An 18,113-nucleotide genomic window follows, 5' to 3' on the forward strand; every position below is an offset into this window, starting at 1 on the left:
TATGTCATGGGCTTGACATAATCTGGAAGTTGGTTAGAGATATAGCACACACCTCGGAATAACATCTGGATCTTGGGGCTGGGAGAACACGGACAAAGCCACTCATGAAGGGATATGCTGTATTTCCAAGATGCCAACTCGTGCTACAGTGGAAGGGTGCCTCCTCACCTCCTAGGCAGTAGGCTCTATGTTCCTGAAATTAAATCTGGGTGGCGTGATGATGATAAAAATGACTGTGGGCCACTTCCATGCCTCTTCAAACCCAGCAACATGGCTCCTGCCTGTCTCATGGGATACTCTGTCTTAGCTCCCAGCTGTCAGGCTGTGAGGGAATCCATCTGTACTCAGGTGTTCTAGCCAAAACCCCTCAACTTCTGCCTGCCAGTTGGACCCCAGTGGCCAGACAAGGGGACAGGGAAGATTTTGAAATAACAGCCACTGCTCAAGTTCAACTTCCTGGCAGACTCGAAGCAAGAACCACCTTTCTGAGGCCCAGCCACGCCCTCAAATATGTGTGACATGACTCCTGTCGCTTTAAGTTTTGGAAGATAATTTCTGATATATCAATAGATGGTCATCCTATTCCAATGGCCAGAAAGTGATTCAGGAACGGGTATGTGACCCAGTGGGGGCTTGCTACTAGGGATGTTTGTTGTCTTTGTTTCTAGGGAAGACAAAAAAGGGGTAGTCCTGTATCTCTGTTGCTGCTGTTGCATCTCCCAATGATGCTTCATGCCAGCCTCTTGCTGCTGACCCAAGGGTAAAGTGAACTTGAGAAAACACAACCAAGAGATGGCAAGAGTTGGGTTTATACACTTGCACATGTGATACAAATATTTTGATCAAAGAAAGAGTATGAAGAGTTTCTGAAATCAGTTTACAGATGGAAAAGAAATTATGATGGTGTCCCATCCCCTCGTGGGAGAAGAAAGGAGCCCAGACTATCGCTCGGGTGAGTGCACATGGCCCATTCCAGGGCAGGAATGCCCTTGGACTTGACAGCTCAGTTTTAGGCTGGGGATGGCCCGCTCTAACAATCCCATGGTCAATGGTCAGCTTGCAGTTAGGAGTAGATTGTTTTTCCCTTTGTGTGTACAAAAGCAAGCTTGGCAGTGGCAGAGAAGTGTTTTAGAGAGAGAAAAGTGCATCGCAGGTGTTAATAACATTGACAAAAATTGGAGTCAAGAACATCTGAATGCCACTCAGCCGTCTCCAGATAGACTCCTGCAAACAACACTGAAAGCAAATGACGGCCATTGTAAGGTGCCGATGGAGTGGAGCCCGCCAGCTGCTCTCAGTTCACAGGCGGATTCGGAAATTGGCGTACAAGAACAATGTGGACCCAGTCTCTGGAGGTGTGGCTGTGGGTGTGGAGAGCGGGCGTGGAAACAATCTCAGCCGAGCTTCTCAGAATAGATGGGGTTGCCCAAGGAGTCACGGTGAGTCATTGACTGAACCAAGAGACAAAAATTGCCTTCTCTTATCTTTCTCTTCCACCGTCTGCGAAACCGACGGAGCAAGAAGCTACTAAAGCAATCTGCGTGTTAGGGGTTGACCTGTGCCCTCTCCCAAATGTGTACTCTGAGATCCCAATCTCCAGTACCTCAGAGTGTGAATATATTTGTACACGGGTACTTAAATGATTATATTAATAGTGATCATTGAGTTTATTGGAATGAGCTTTAATCTACACAAGTGTCTTTAAGTTTTCTGAGACACAGTCTCACGTAGCCCAGGTTGGTTTCAAACTAAGATTATGTAGGTGAGAGTGACCCTGAACTTCTGACCCTTCTGCCTCTATCTCTCAAGTGTTAGGGTTACAGATATGTACCGCCACACCTGGATTATGTCCTGTTGTGTGTGGGTGGGGTGTCAAATCCAGGACTTCATGTGTGCTAGACAAACACCCTACTATGTGGGTTCTATCCCAGCCCCTGGTGTCCTTTTAAGAGGTAATTTGGATATATATATATATAAAAAAAAGTCTCAGGGGCACATGAGTACACAGCAAGAAGGTGGCCCACCATCTGTAAGCCAGGAGCGGACGCCTCAGAGATCATCTGACAACTTCATCTCCGACTGACGGCCTCCTCCAAGCTGACTGAGTCAGTGTTCTGCTGTAGGCACCAGCTGTGTGGTTTCCTATGCCACTTGTCAGAGCTTCCAAGTTACCCGCTGTGGCTTTGTATGTTTGGGGACATTTGGCATCTTAAAGAGAGTGGAGGCAGAAGTGGGCAGGGCAAAAATACACAGCGCAGGGAGACCCTCGCTGGCTTGCCTCTCAAAAGCCTCAGAATGAACGATGGTCTGGCTGAGCCGACACCTGGAGAACTCTGGGGGGTGCACAGACTTCCCCACTCAGCTTCCTGTTCAGGAAAGCAGTTGTCACATTGTCTGGCCTGCTGGAGGCAGGTGATTTACCCACGTATGACTGGGAAGCAGCTGCTTCCCCATATTAGGATTAAACTGGCAACCCCGAAATGTTCACAGGCACCCTTGGCAGGGCAGCTGGGTCATCTGGAATCTGGTTTGTTTGGGCTCCAAACACACTGTGTCATCAAAGCCAGCTCACAGCTACGGTGCCCTTAGGGGGTACAGACACCTGTCTACACGATTAGATCTTAGAGCCTTCAATGGAAATATGGTCCTTGAAGTCAGGGACAGTGTCCCCACAGCGATGGACACAGTGCTTGGCACTCTGAACACAGAACTGTCAAATTCTCCAGTTCTCATCATCAGTCACTTCTTTGGGTTAAGGCATCAAAAGCCCCTGAGAGATAGCTTACCAAGGGGCCATGTGTATTAAGACATCTTCAGCCATTAACACCTCTGTGACGTCATTGGCACCGCTCAACACTTACCTTAGTCCCTGACAGAGGCAGCTGTGTTCTGAGAGATGAAAGTTGGGAACCATCCAGAACCTTGGGGGCAGTGTTAACACAGAGAGATGTGTTTTGTGGAGGGCGCCCAAGGACATAAAAGGAACCGCCTGCTTGGGGTTTCTGAGCCAGCCAGTGCGCTGGGGCAGACTCACCTTTTGACCTCACAATATAGATCATGGATGGAGAGCCAGGCTGGTTGGCAAGTGTTCAAGTCTGGCTTTGTCTGTATCAGAACTCGGCAACTACAGCCTGGCCTTGGCTGACCCGGAAGTGAAGGAACAAAATACAACTAGAACACAGGCATTTTCCAACACAGCGCAGCATGGGGTGTTGCTGGCTTCCTGGCACCCATGGCTATGATTGGCACTCTCGAGGCTCATGCTCTCAGCCAATCAGCCTGCCTCTGGCTCCAGGCTCTGATGCCCACTGGAGGAACAGCTACTCTCGGAGCAGGGAGGGGATGTGGTCAAGTAACAATGGCTAAGCAGGGAACAGCCTGGGCCTCGGCTCAGGGTGGGGGGAAGGGAAAGGCTGTCCAGCCATCCAAAGTTTAGGCGGGGAGGAGGCCAGGGCTCAGCAGGGCGATGATGACATCTGGTCGTAGTCTGGGCACTTGAGCAAGGCTGGGTAGTTGCTGTTCATCTGTAGGGAGGCGTCGCTGGAGATGTCTGAGGGGCTGCGGCCACGGATCCAGGCGTCCGGATGTAGAAACTGGCCAGAGTAGTCGGAGCAGTTGCTCAGCCGTGGCCGGTAGAAGCCTGGGTGAGGTCTGTACATGTCCTCGGCAGTATACCTCTTCATGAACAGGTACACAGACATCACCCCAGCACTCTACAGTAAGAGAGGAGCAGGGGAGAGCTCACGGACGGGGTGGGGGGTGGGGTGGGTCTTGTCTTCCTGGGACAAGCCATAGAGCTCTCCAGTGGGATGGCCAGTGCACGGGTGGACCCGGGAAGCTCCGGGGTAAAAGAGAGCCAGGAAAGGCAGGGAGAGGAACATTCTGGGGAAGAGTGGTAGAGTGGCTGGTCTAGGATGGGATGTTTCCCTCCTCCCCTCCAGGTAGGGCGGTGCAGTACCAGCCTGGCACAGGGCAGCGTAGGGCAGTTTACCTCTGTTAAGAGGAAGGAGATGGCGGCAAAGGCAAAGGACCATCCATATTTGTAGTTGAAATAGGCTTCCGCATCCTTGGTTCGGTTGAGCACCTCATCATTGATGCTGGAGATGTACAGCACCAGGCCCACCACAAGAGAGAGGCCTGTGTGAGGGCAAGGGGTCAGGGGAAGGGCACATTCAGCCTGGAAGTCCGGGGAGTGTGCCAACTTGGTACCCACCGAGAACGAAGCCTTCAGTTTGGGGTTCAAAAGCGGGCACGAGCTTGACTGTCTACACCAGCATCTTCTAGGTAATGAACAGACGCAGGCAGCAAACCTCCCTGTCCAATCGCTTTCCTGAACCAAGACACAAGCCTAGGGATTGATACACACAGCCGTCTCACACGTACTCCTGGGTATTCTTGTTCACGGGGCCTGCTCTGGGCCCTGTTACAATATCGTCCTGAAAGCACTAGTATGAGTCTGAGGTGTGAGCCCGGAGCCACCAAGAGGGTTTTTAACTCAGGTGGGGACTAAGTGAAGACTCCTCAGCGGGGCTTCTCATCCCTGTCTCCAGCAGTGGGTGGACTCTGCCAGTGTGGGCCTGGGGCCTATGCAGACCACCCTGGTCACACAGGGATCTTCAGCCAGGAGATGGAAGGGAAGTTTGTTCAGATGCTGAACAATGTTTGTTCAGCATTGAATCAGGAAGCTTCTGCCTCCCCCCCCCCCAATCTCCAACTGCCATTGTGTGCATGCCTGCCTCAGGCAGCAGTTCCATCAATTAGTGAGTGTAATTGAGTCAAGTCATAATTAATTACTCTACATTGAGCCGTTCAGGTTTTGTTCCATTCACATTATTTTATGAAAGTGGAGCCTCTCCAAGGACGGGCGCTGAAGGGAGATAGGTGTGATTCAAACCTTCCTCTGTACTTAACTCAAGTGAGTCATTGTTGTCCCCAAATGTCCCTTGTTATTATCATGAAGCCACTCCACCTATAACGGTTCTATCCTAGACTTGTGATCTTGTGATTCACTCACTGCTGAGATCTCAGGCAACCTGATGTCCAGTCACCTTGGCTGCTATGGAGTTCACACAAGAACAGATGAGCAGCTTGGTCATGGATCTGGCCCACTCTGGCTAGGTGGGATAGCACCCCACAGAGGGCTGTTGATATTGCAGGTGTTGCTGGGTTCATTACATGGATGAAAGAGGGGAAGGGTGGACTAGAGGAGAGAATGCATGACAGAGAGGTGGGACAAATAATGGATGGGCAGAGGTGTGTGTGTGCGTGTGCGTGTGCGTGTGTGTGTGCGTGTGCGTGTGTGTGTGTGTGTGTGTGTGTGTGTGTGAAGATCAAGGAAGAATGCTTCTTGGGAGTCATGTAATCTGACTGCATCTGGGCTCAAAGATTGCACTCACAGGGAAATGGGAAAAATACCCGAAAGGTCTGGGGAGCCAGTTGGCAATAAGGATGCCTATGCCAGAAAATCATTTTTCCTTTATTGCCATTTTTCTGTTCACCTACACCTCCATCCATTCATCTATCCACCCACCCACCCGTCCACCCTTCCATCCATCTGTCTGTCCATTCATGCATCCATGGAATCTATCCACCCCGATCAAACCTACCCATCTTCTACCTGAGCATCCATTCCTGGAGCTCTTTTCTCCAGTCAACCAATTCAGGGCACTTAAAATGCATGCCCTGAAAGCCAATCCATTATCTTCTAGAGAAAAGGTCCCTGGGAGGTGACAGGGAAGGTGCCCATTTTAGCCATCACATTCCTTTGCCTTCTCATATCGTTCCCGTGTGTTGGTGAACAGATAAATGTCAATAAAGGAAAAATGATTCTCCGGCCAGGCATTTTTATTGCTCTCATCCTCTAGGCTGATAAGCTCTTAAATCTTTGTCTTTGACTCAGGTGACTCTGAGCTCCAGGCCCTGATGTCTGGCAGCTTTCTGAATACCTCTTCTCTGTCTGGTATTCCTAAATCATGGATATGAGTGCCATCCACTCAAGGCCTGAGCAAGGAAACAGAACTCACCTTTGATGCCTCCCTTGAGAACCTAGTCTAGGCCTATTGAGTTTGCCTTCTGAATGTCGCATGAATCGTCCCGTTCTTTCTGTGGCACACATCTTAGCCTGGGCCACCGCTGCCCGTCTCCTGTTACTCCTGTAGCTGCATCTGCCCCAGGTTCCCTGGCTCCTGGCTCACGTCTTTTCCTCACACTACTCCTAACAGCACGTGTTCTATCATGCAAATGTGATGTCACTGCTTGGCTCAAAATCCTCTGACGGCTCCTCATAAAGTTTCAAATCTTAAGACAATTCAGATGCCTCTGTGGTCTCACTTCTCAACACAGTTCTTCAGGCCCCCAGAGACTCCATGATAGTTCCATGCTCTTCCTTCTTCTAGGCCCTTTCCTACCTCTAACCTAATTTCTTTGCCTGATTCCTATTCACTGCTCAGGTCAATTTCTCTAGTTTTCACTTGTTCTGAATTTTGGCCACTATTCTTGGTCCCCTCGGTAGTTCCTGGTGGCCTGGTGGCCACTGAGTTCCTGTTTTCAGTCTACATGTTTATATCTCTCACTGCCTTGACCTTTCTATAGTCGGTGACGCCAGCATAATGAACAGGGTCTGTAGATATGGTGACTGGCTGAGAGAAGGCATGAATGAATGAAGTATGACCTGGGGACAGTCCATGAAGATAGGTCTGTTGAAGTGGTCTGGCTATGGGGTGTGATTAGATAATAATCATAATAAGGACTCTCAGGGTAGCTGAGGGTCAGGGGTGAAGGAACCATTATTCTGAAGGCTGATGCATTTACTTAACACAGCTCCACCCAAGGATAAAGCTCTTTCACACAGGAGTGAATTCTCATCAGTGGGAGGGGGAGAGGGAGTGTGGCAGTATTGTGAGGGTAGCTAGGACATCCCAGCAATGCCCAGGGCGAACCCGTCAAGTCACTCCAACTCGGAGGCCTCATACTCTTTTTTTTTTTTTTTTTTTTTTGGGAAGCTCATGGGTAGGTCTAAGGACATCAGAAGTGTCCTTACGCCCTGACTCAGTTCTGCCCTGGTCACTGGCTCAACTTATTCTATGCCCAGTGCTGGCTCACGGCTGTGAGTGAGAGTTCCTGCAGCAGAATTGCTCAGGCGTTTTAAAAATGAAATCCGCAGTCCAGGGTATATGGAGGTAAAACAACACAGCTTACCTGACAGGATAAAAAAGATGCCGGAGACAAAGGCCAGAATGGTCCTGTGTGGGCGGATGTGCCCGATGTTGCTCAGGATGAAGCCGATGAACATGAAGAAGAGGCTGACCAGTGGGAACGGGGTGGCTGAGCGGATCATTTCTAACGCAGGGGGCAGAAGGACAGCCTGTCAGGCTCCGGTGACCTTCCTTACTCTGCCTCACTCCGACAAGCATGTTTCTGCACTGTCTGCCAACAGGTCCTGAAAGCCCTTCTGCCCCACGAGTGGTCCGGGGGTGCCCTGGTGCTGGCTGAGCTTTTGTCCCCAAGGCAAGGCTGGAAGAACTGACTCCAACTGCCAACATATTCAGAGATTTCTCAACCCTTCGGTCATAAGCTCCCCTCCCAGGAATCTATACCACCTGTCTGTAGGAGCACCGAGAGGTGCCTGGTCATGTCATCTTGCCACATTTTTGAGAGACGTCCACCATTCCCAAGGGTACAGGACATGGTCTGAGTGTTAGAGGGGACAGGCACTGGCCTCTTTCTTCTTCAGCATTTAATCACTTGGGGAGTTCCATTGTACAATAAAGAATTTGCTCTTTGACCCTGGTTCCTGAGAATTTCTCAGAATTTCCCAGAGAGTATCTTCGTTATTCACGTGGGCTCCTGAGAGCACCGAGTTTATGCTAACAGGTAATTCAGGATGGAGGTGGGAAAGAACAAGCACATTGATTAAAAAATTGGGGTTTGGGCCTAAGTGACATAAGCCTGACTTCTGAGGAGGGAAGCGGCTGAGTTTAGTCATTCACACTGTTGTGATTTAGAGATGGCCTGAAGCCTGCAGAGACAACTGTGTTAGTTACACACACGATAATGTATTAAACCATGTTGCATAACAGATGTGTTCTTGAATTTCTGTATCTAGCGGGTCCTGGAACTGACTCTCCTCACAGACCAAGGGCATGGGTTGTGCTGTAACATGGCAAGTTCGTGCCGGGGGTCAGAAGCGACTCTGATGAGGTCAAGGCGGTGAAGTCAGTCTTGCTGAGCAGTCCAGAGAGACTGCTTCAGTCTAGGAGTGAGTGTTCCTTCACCTCCTGGGGTCATAGGTCGGGGAGGGGCTCCAGCAATCTATCTTCATCCCCAGAAAAAAAGCATCTGCAGAACAAGCTCTGATAAGCAAGACCAGTGTAACCAGCTAAGGCCAAGGGCACTAGCTCTTGAGAAGATTCTGGACGTCTGACTCTTCCCTGTGTCTGCCTCTCTCTGTCCCAACAGAGGCCCAGGTTAGAATGTTCTAGGCACCTACTTAGCACGTTGACTGTGGATTCTGACGTCATCTGGGAGTTCATGGGCATCACATACTCTATGGTGAAACAGCGTCCTCGCTCTTCACCTGTGGAGACAAGAAATGACAGCTATTTCCCGGTCCTGCCTCACCATGGATTTGAGGTTAGTACATTCTGGGCCTGTGTCTCTGTACCTGTGCTGGATAAAAACTCTAGGGACGTCTCTATCCCTGGCTGGTGGCCCACAGCAGGAGTGGGGAACATGTCTTGGTCTCACTTTCTTTCTGGAGTGAGGACCAGAGCAGGACAGAAGAGGCCAGCACTATGAACTCTGTGCCCAGCAAGCATCTGGTGCCATCTGGTGCCTTTGACTGATGATGGTCTCAGATTCACGAGTGTAGATTTTGTGCAATAACTACCCCCTGCCCCATCCCCAGCCTTGTCAATCAGATTGTGGTGGTCTCACACTCTGCTTCAGGTTAAGCAGAGATGGATGCCACATCATCTGGATGAGTGGGAGATGAGGTCACAGTTAGATACTGGTCCTGAGACAGACTCAACAAAGTGATGTAAGGTAGCCAAGCTGGAGCTGGAGGTGTCCTTTCTGCTATCCATCAAAGCCCTAGCATCAAGATGGAACCAAGCTGTGTCTCTTCTCAACACACACACACACACACACACACACACACACACACACACGTTCAAGGATCTCACAGAAGATGCTCAGAGACCATACTGTGGTATGCTTGCCAGCACAGCTTACATAGGTCGGGCAGGACATGGGGACACTACTCTTGTATAGGGTGTGATTAAAGGCCTCAAGGACAGGGCTGTTGGTGTAGCAACTCACTTGGTCCCAGAGAACCCCCAGTGAGCTGGAAGGATGTCCAGAATAGCAGGGTCAAAATCTGCATCCTCCCACAGACCCGGAAGGACCCACCCACATTTGCATTTCCTTCCTGCGGCTGGTTCACAGACAGAGGAACCAGAAGCTGCTGAGCGTTTCCTGTTCCTTAACCTTGTGGATGTCAATGAAGTAGAAATCTAGATGCGCTTAACCAGCCAGAATCTTCCCTTTCTTGTTTGTAAAGTGGCAGTAATAAGTCTGTCTTGCAGTGTCATTGCAAAGATTATGGGCGATCAATAACTTGAGGGTGCAATGAGAAGCCTGAAAAGGCGATTTGGATCTGTGAGTTGCTGTTCAGCAACTGCTGGAGGGCAGAGTGTGAGAAAGCCAGGCTTGCTTTTAGGAGGGAAGCAAGCCCCGGGACCTAAGAGAACTTGCTCAAGAGGACATTATGAATCAGGGTCTGAGTTTGGGTCTGTAGTCTGTGGCTGCTTGCAGCACTGCTCAGTCAGTGGAGTCTGTGGTGAGCTGTCTGGGGGCACCTCCTGGGTATCTCCCAGTAGGGAGAAACCCCCTTGGGGCAGGTATTCCACAGGGTAGGACTGTCCTTACCAGCAAGGAAGCAGACCCGCCAGAGGCCCGAGTGCAGGGACATCTTGACCTCCATGCTCTGGTTCTGGGGAAGGATGATGCCCTCCTCCAGGTACAGCCAGTAATCAGTGCTGACCGCGATGCCCAGCAGGCCCAGGCCGCAGACAGCAAAGACACTGCTCAGCAGGGTCAGGGCCTTCCTCCCACAAGCGCTCATCTTCCTGGATGGTCGGCAGCCAGCAGTGCTGTTTCGCTGGGGCAGAATGAGCTGTGGGGACAGGGAGAGAGTGTGAGCAGGCGGTGGTGAGCAGTAACTAAAGTCAGTCTTCCCTGGGTCAATGGATGAATAAGAGCAACTAGGCCACTTCCTAGTTTCCAGACCGTCTCTACTTAAAGGTGACCTTCTCCCTGTGCCTTTCAGGAACTCAGTTTTCTCATAAGGCTACTGTATCTATTCCCTTGTCTTCTGAACTTTCCTTACTATACATGACCATTATCCACTCATCCATCCATCCATCCATCCATCCATCCATCCATCCATCCATCCACTCGTCTGTCTGTCCATCTGTCCATCCATCCATCCATCCATCCATCCATCCATCCATCCATCCATCCATCCTGATAGATACATAGATGAACATTCTGCCCTTGAAGAACTACTTATCTAAAACAATAGTGCCCCAGAGCAGTCCAGTGGAACCCATTGGGGGCCATGGCTGAGGCACCAGACAGGAAGGAGTGGGGCAGTCAGAACCTGTCAAGCAGCCAAAACAAAAAATCAGTTTCAACAGGCCTCCCAAATACACTTGAATGGATGTAGAATGACCTTTCCATGGCTAGAGCTCTTCACTGTCATGGGACAGCTCTGAAGCATCCAGAGAAAAGCCGAGAGTCTGCAAGGTGAGTCATGAATCCACTTGATGCTTTCAGGGCTTAGAGTGAGGAAGTAGAGGGGAGTGGAACAGATGGATGCTAGCCCCACAGAACCATGGCCTGCCTTGGGGCCTCTATCCTGTGGCTGCAACCAAGACTTACCCAGGAGTGTCTAAAAATCCCTATTCATGGGCGCCTTGCGGATTCTGATAGGGTGCTCATCTGGGACCTGGGTGATGGTGTTGAGAAAGTACTCCCAGTTAATTCTAACATGAAGCGGAAGTTGAGACAAATTGATCTTTGCCATTCCAAGAGCTCTCCATGGTCCGGCAGTGCTGGCATCACTAGGGAGTTGGTTTGAGAAGCAGACTCCAAACCCTCCAATGTTCTGTTATGGGTTAGGTCTGGAATGATCCTACACACACTTGTGGTTTTGAATATTTGGGTCCTAGCTAGTAGTGCTGCTTTGGAGGAGTTATGAAACCGTTGGTGCTATGGTCTAGCTGGCAGAAGAAGGGCACTGGGGACAGCCCGTGAAATTGTATCTGCCTCTGGTTTTTGCTCCACCAGGAAACGACGAGGCTCTTCCACCCACTTCCACAGCCACAAACTCCATGCCTTCCTTCCTTTTACGGATGGATTAGAAGCATGAACCCAAATAAATCTTTCCTCCACCACACTGCTTCTGTTGGGTGTTTTGTAACAGCGATGAGAAACGTAGCTAAATCAGAATCTGCATTTTAGGAAGAGCCAGTTTGTCTGCCTGCTGAGGTCTGAAAAGCACTGTGCCAAGTCAACAGGGGACAGCACTGCATTGCGGCGTCTGCTGCCAGGGAGTATGGTGCCACAGTGACTTGGAGTCACTGTGAAAACACACCTCTGGGTATGCTGTGAGGGTGTTTGTTCCCAAAAAGGTTTAACTGAAAGGGGAAGTCCCACCCTGAACACGGACGGCAGCATTTATGGGGTAGGAATGAAAAGGAAGTAAGCGTGCATCTTCACCTTCCTGCTTCCTGCGGACACACGTGACAGCTGTCTCATGCTCCTGACACCACGATTTCACCACTGCAATGGACCGGGTACCCTCAAACTGCGAGCTACAACAAATTCTCCCTTAAGTTGCTTTTGTCACAGAAATGAAAAAAAGTTACAGAGAGAAAGAGAGAGAGAGTTCAGAATGTGACCTAAGCCCAGAAGAAGGCAGGCAGAGCCACCCCTGAAAGATGTAAGCCTAGCGTGACAAGGACAAGGGCTGAACAGGTAACAGCCCTGCTGCAAGCTTCCCATGGTGTGGGCAACTTGGAGTGTCACAAGATTAGAGACTTTGAGATGGTGCGGCATTGCTTTGGCGGGGTCCACGAGGCACAGGGCCTCTACCAGGCACAATGTCACTCCTTGGCTGAGATCTAACCATAGATGGATGCCAGGATAGCTGAAAAGCATCAGAGACCAGGTTTGTCTGTGAAGCTGAGCTCAGCCCTAGCCCAGCAGGTGACAGAGGGAGAGATTGCTGGGAGAGCTGCGGATGGGCCACACGCTGTCACTCTGGAGGTGTGTAAAGGCAGCAGGTCCAGCAGGCAGGAGAGTGTGGGACTGGAACCCCAGCTCTCCAACCCTTCCTGTATTGACTTAGACAAGGAAGGGAAAACTAAAGTGCCGAGTCATTTCCTACACAATGTGGTGAGGGCTGAAGGGGGGGGAAGGCACCAGGAGGTACCATATCTTGCTTTTGAAGAATTGCATTGTACAGGGTAAAGGCTGACTACCCGGCTTCTTCGTTTCACTCACTCCAAATTTCCCCAGACTTATTTGGCCACAAAATGGGGGATCTGGAAAACCCATGGTAAGATCTATGCTGCTCCTCGGAAGAATAAGCCCTGCTCTGCCCCACTCTCCAGAATCGCTGGGGCGTTAACTGTCACAGCGGATAGGACTGCAGTTTGCAAAAGCCAAAGCCAGACCTGGTGTGGGGTATTATTATTCAGTAACAACGGACTAAATGCTCTGCTTTCTGCAGAGCAGGCAGATCCGGGCACCTGAAATACGACAGCTGTTGCCCGGCCAAAGCTGAGCGGCCAGTTTTAATGGTAAGCTTGGCAGAGATGAGAACGATTTGCATCTTAGGAGATTTGGAGAGATGAAAGCAGAGAGGAGATTGGATCTGAATCAGTACGGCAAAGCATCAAAGAGGAGGCTGGAGGTGACCTTGCCTGTGAACTCTACAAGAACAGGTCCTGAGATCTAGAGTGTGTTCAGGCAAAGCCACAAGAGCCTCCACCCCCATCCCCACTCCGCTTTCCAGAGAATGGGGCAATTGGAAAAGCAACAGCTTTAGTAATTCATTGTGAACACATTCATGCATTATTGTGGCATCGTATTTTTTATAAAGGACCGACTCTCCATCACTGCACAAAGCCCTCTCCAAACCTTCACCATAGCCCCACGAGTAAGCAATATGAACTTCACTTCACAGATGGGGAAACTGAGGCTTAGAGGTCTCCATCAGCCTACAGGATATCATAGGTGGCAGAGTGGATTGAAACCGGGTGTAACTCCAAACTCTGTGCCTAGACCATATGGTTTTCTACTGGAGAAACTAACTGACTCGGGGTGTTGGGGTGGTGGAGAAATGTGAAAAGAAGTTGCTCAGGAATCTAGAAATGTGTAAATGTAGAAAACGTTCCAAGTGGATCCATGGGCAAGGTGGATCTCTGTGAGTTCGAGGCCAGCTTGGTCTACAAAGTGAGTTCAGGACAGCCAGGACTACACAGAGAAACCCTGTCTAGAAAAACAAACAAAGAAAAAGAAAAAGGAAGAGAATGTTCCAGGTGACCAAGTATTACACAGGATTAGAGTAACAGATGTTTTGGGGCTTCCTATGGCATGCCCCTGGGGTAGAGCTTCTGGGGTGGTTTCCATGGTGGGTCACTGTGACTCAGCATTTCTGATTCTGGAAGCCCCACTGTAAGCCACGAGACTATTATTTCCCTCAACCCACATGGCTGACAATCAGGTTCCAGAAGGTAGAAGGGCCTGAGGTGATCCAGTCTGATAACTTCAAGGAACAAAAAGTGCCAAATATCAATATACAGACAGATCCTCTACAGGAGTTTGGGGAAATCAGAGTCACTTTCCCAGGCTTGCTCCATAAACATATTGCTCATGCAGCCATCTCCCTCGTCCTGGGTCTGGGCTTCTGAAGCCTGCTTCTCCGTCTCCTGCCTCTCATCCTTCTACAGTTATAGCATTTTTTTTTCCCTGATGGGAGAGACAGACAATCTGTATAAGTTGCTGCCACGTGAGAGATGTTTACCTCAGACTATTCGATGAACAAAGCAGACTGTAAAACCGGAAGCTGACTGCGAAATTTTCACAGACTTGGGAGATGCTCTGGATAATAAGGTTATGGATGTTCTATATTCTTCCTACTTTTTTTTCTGTGCTCCACAGAGCTTCTGAAAGAACACACATTATTTTCATAGCCAGAGAAGAACACGAAATGAAAGATTAGAGGCGTCTGTTCTCCGACTACTGCTGTCAGAAACAAAAATGAGGGGATGCCCGCTCACTCCCGCACTAAGGATCCCACGATGCTGCCGTGCCATCCTGGGAAAACTGGGGCCCAGGAGCATGGCGGCTTTAGCATGGCTTATGATGATTGCCGGTGCCATTGCCTCTAAGTATTAGCTTGTTAATGATCAGGAATTAACGGCTGCTAATTATCATCCATGACTAGCAATTAGAGAGAAATGTCTTGTGGAGATTAAATCACTAATGGTACATTTCCCTGTCCAAGCCAGTCACGAGGGGGCTCTGGGGTAAAGTGCACAGGGACTCAGGGGCGGACAAGGTAGTAGGTGTAAGGGGAAATGGATGGGACTCAACCAGAGAACACTGGAGAGACAGTCAAGTGAAGACACCAGGAGCAATGCCTGACTGGTTCAGGGGCGCCCCAGTAGAGCGCTGATGGAGGGTTTGGGGAGTAGAGGCTGTTGTTAGGGTTTTGGAGCTGCTGACAGCTGCTCCTCCGAACCAATCCACTGACTCAGCACTGGTGTGTGGCTAGCAGCCAGCAGGAGAAGGTGACCTGAGGACAGCCCAGAGGGTCCTGATCCCCTGCTTGCTTCCTACCAGGATGTCCTCATTATCTTCCAGAGGAGTTAAAAATTGACCGCAGGGGCTGGAGAGCTGGTATTGTACTTAAGAACAATTGCTGCTCTTGCAGAAGACCGGGGTTCTGTTCCCAGCGCCCACATGGTGGCTCACAGCCATCTATAAGTCCAGGTTCAGGGGGATCAACGTCTTATGGTCTCTGAAGGTATCAGGCATGCGTGTGATTCACATGCATGCATGCAAGCAAAACACTCTACACATACAATAAAAATAAAATCTTGTTTAAATGGCCATGAATTATTTGATAGATATATATATATATTTTTGAGACAGGGTTTCTCTGTGTAGTCCTTGCTTTCCTGGAATTCCTCTGTAGACCAGACTGGCCTCGAACTCACAGAGATCTGCCTACCTCTGCCTCTGCCTCCTGAGTGCTGGGATTAAGGGTGTGTGCCATCACCGCCGAGCTAATTATTTGTATTCTTTGCACTGAGGAGTGGGATCTGGATCTGTGTTCTCTTTCCCTTGAATCTAGACATGTTTGTGACTGTTCTGATTAGGAAGTGACGCAGCAGAGAAAGCCCTGGAAAACCCCATCACATTATGTTCCCAAACCTCCTGGAGCGGAGGTCAATGTTTATTAAAATTCCTCCCATCCTCGGTTTGGCAAGGGGTGGTTGATTGAAGAGTTTTCACAGAGGCCAAGAGGCATCATGGGCAAGGAGCAAGGGCCAATGTTTGTTGCCAATAAACGTCCAGCTGGGGGTTGACCTTTGCTGAAGGTCCAACAGAATGCCTTGTGATGTTACTCTCCACTATAACCTGATGGGAGTTGGAATTATCTAGGAAGCACACTTCTAGGCACCGTGAGGGAGTTTCCGGAAGTGTCTGGCTGAAGAGTAATGTGGGCATTACTGTCCTGAGGGCTGGGCCCCAAGACCCAATAAAAAGAGGAAAAGGAGAAAGCAAGTGGAGGAGCAGAGCTCTCTCTGCTTCCTGACAGTCACTCACTATTACATCTTCCCTACCACAACAGACCGTACCCCACACTGTGAGTCAAAACAAACCCTCCGTCCTGTCCTTTCAGGCATTTTGTCAGGACAACGAGAAAGGTTTAACTGATGCATATCGCTGTGTTATTACCTTTGCAAAACTTTTCTATGCAGCTTAAAATTTTCTATGCATTAAAAATGGGACATTACATACACCAGATGTATACACAATGTAGCTTGATGTTCTTTTACTTAATACTATCAACATCTTGCCTATTTTAATGGCTTCAGAATGCATATTCTCTGATTTGCATGTATTCAAGTGGAGATAGCCGTTTCCCTACTGCAGAACAGTTGACTTCAAATATGTCCCTACTACAAAAAGCAGTGAATAAATTTACTTACCTCTAAATATCAGGAGGGCACGTGTAAGTAGTTTTTCAGGATAAATTCCGACATAGGATTTTAGAAGGAAAGAAAGCATCTTGGCAATCCTAAAAGGACCATTCAGCTGAGGCACAGCGGAGGTCCTCAGTGTGAAGAGCCCTCCCCTGGCTCCACTGAGAACTTGGCCTCCTCTGCACAGCCACCACTGTCTGCCTCACTGACGGTCTGTGACAGGGTAAGGATGCCACACCACCCTAGATGCTCTGGGAAGTTTCTAGGCTTCCCAACGTAACAAACAACATGTCTTCCATCAGTGCTACTACATCTCCTAAATGTCCAGGGGTCGGGGTGGGAGTCCTGTGGGCGGTGCTGCTAGGAAGTGGCAGGACCTGGAAAGACATCTTTAGATGACTGGGGGTATCTCCTGAAGAGGGTACAGGAGCCCAGTCTTCTCTTTCTATTTCTTTGAGAAGAGCTGCATATTCCACCCTGATATGTTGTGTCATGACGGGCCCAGAGTAAAGAGGACAAACATTTGTGGACTGAAGTCTCCAGGATTGTGAGCCAAAGCAAGCCTTTCTGAAGAGAAAGGGTTGGTCAACTCAGGTATTGTATCAGTGACAAAACAAAACAAAACAAAACAAAAAAAAACCCTGACAAACACAATCAATGACTTGGAAGTTCTAGGTACATCACCACCTATGTGATATATAGACACAGATATCCATGCTAACCAGCCGGAAAAAGCAGGACTAAAAATGACCCAACTAGACACAGTGGCTCATGTCTGAAGTCCAGAAGATGAGGCAGGGGAATTGGCATAGATTTGATACTACCCTGAAATACACAGTGAATTCCAGGCTAGCCTGGGCTACAGTGTGAGACCCTATCTCAAAACCAAACCTGTTTAAAATGAGAAAATATAAGGGCTAATAACGAGTGGTTGGATGCAAAAATAGCTACACACGAATAGCAGCCAAGTAGAAAGGATAATAATACATGGAAAAATACTGTCTGTGTGGCAACGAGATGATAAAATGTTGGAACCAAACAGTAAGTTATGTACTGGTGCTGTGTGAAGAAACACAGGACCAGAGTGATGGCTCAGTGCATATAGTCATTTGCCTCTCTGTTACCAGGATAAACTATGACCAGGAGCAATTCGGAGAGGAAAGAGTTTATTTCAACTTGCAAATCTCAGGTCATACGCTATCACTGAGGAAAGACAGGGGTCGGAACTCAAGGCGGGAACCTGGAGGCTGGACCTGATGCAGAGGCCATGGATGAGTGCTGCTCACTGGCCTGCTCCTCATGGCTTGCTCAGTCTGCTTTCTTAGAGAACCCAGGCCCATCAGCCCGGGACTGAACTACCCACAATGCCCTAGGCCCTCCCACATCAATCATTAATCAAGAAAACGCCGTACCGACGTGCCCACAGGACAGTCTTACGGAGGCATTTCCTCAACTGAGATCTCCCCTTCTAAGATATGTCTGGGTTTGCGTCGAGCTGACAAAACGTTGACCCAGCACAGTGAGTAAAGCATGTGTGTGAGCATAAGGATCTGAGTCTGGATCTCCAGACCCCACATAAAGTCAGATGTGCTTGCACATCTGTAATCTCAGCCACTCCTGTTGTGAGACAGGAAGCAAAGACAAGAGAATTCCCAGAAGCTAGCGGGACAGATACATGTTATACCCAGCAGACATGAGACCCTGTAGCAAACAAGGTGGAGGAGAGGACCCTCCTAATCCCCGAGGCCCTCTGTCATGTGAAGGCCCACACTCACACATATTTACACACACACACACACACACACACACACACACACACACACACACACA

At 49.3% G+C, this 18,113-nt stretch overlaps 1 protein-coding gene across 2 annotated transcripts in view; it reads right to left on the reverse strand.

The window, feature by feature from the left end:
* Positions 1-800: 800 nt before the first annotated feature.
* The window catches only part of Cacng5 (calcium voltage-gated channel auxiliary subunit gamma 5), a 39,861-nt gene continuing 22,548 nt past the window's right edge, over positions 801-18,113 (reverse strand). For both annotated transcript variants that reach the window (XM_055592258.1, XM_055592259.1), the window contains exons 2-6: positions 9,928-10,174; positions 8,489-8,575; positions 7,198-7,338; positions 3,992-4,137; positions 801-3,713 (exon numbers count right to left, since the gene is read on the reverse strand). In XM_055592258.1, coding sequence (XP_055448233.1) covers positions 3,456-3,713; positions 3,992-4,137; positions 7,198-7,338; positions 8,489-8,575; positions 9,928-10,123 — 828 coding nt within the window. In that variant the 5' untranslated portion in view covers positions 10,124-10,174 and the 3' untranslated portion in view covers positions 801-3,455. The remainder of the gene's footprint in view (positions 3,714-3,991; positions 4,138-7,197; positions 7,339-8,488; positions 8,576-9,927; positions 10,175-18,113) is intronic.

Source organism: Psammomys obesus, unplaced genomic scaffold (genome assembly GCF_907164565.1).
Source record: "Psammomys obesus unplaced genomic scaffold, mPsaObe1.curated_primary_1811, whole genome shotgun sequence".
Lineage (NCBI taxonomy): Eukaryota > Metazoa > Chordata > Mammalia > Rodentia > Muridae > Psammomys > Psammomys obesus.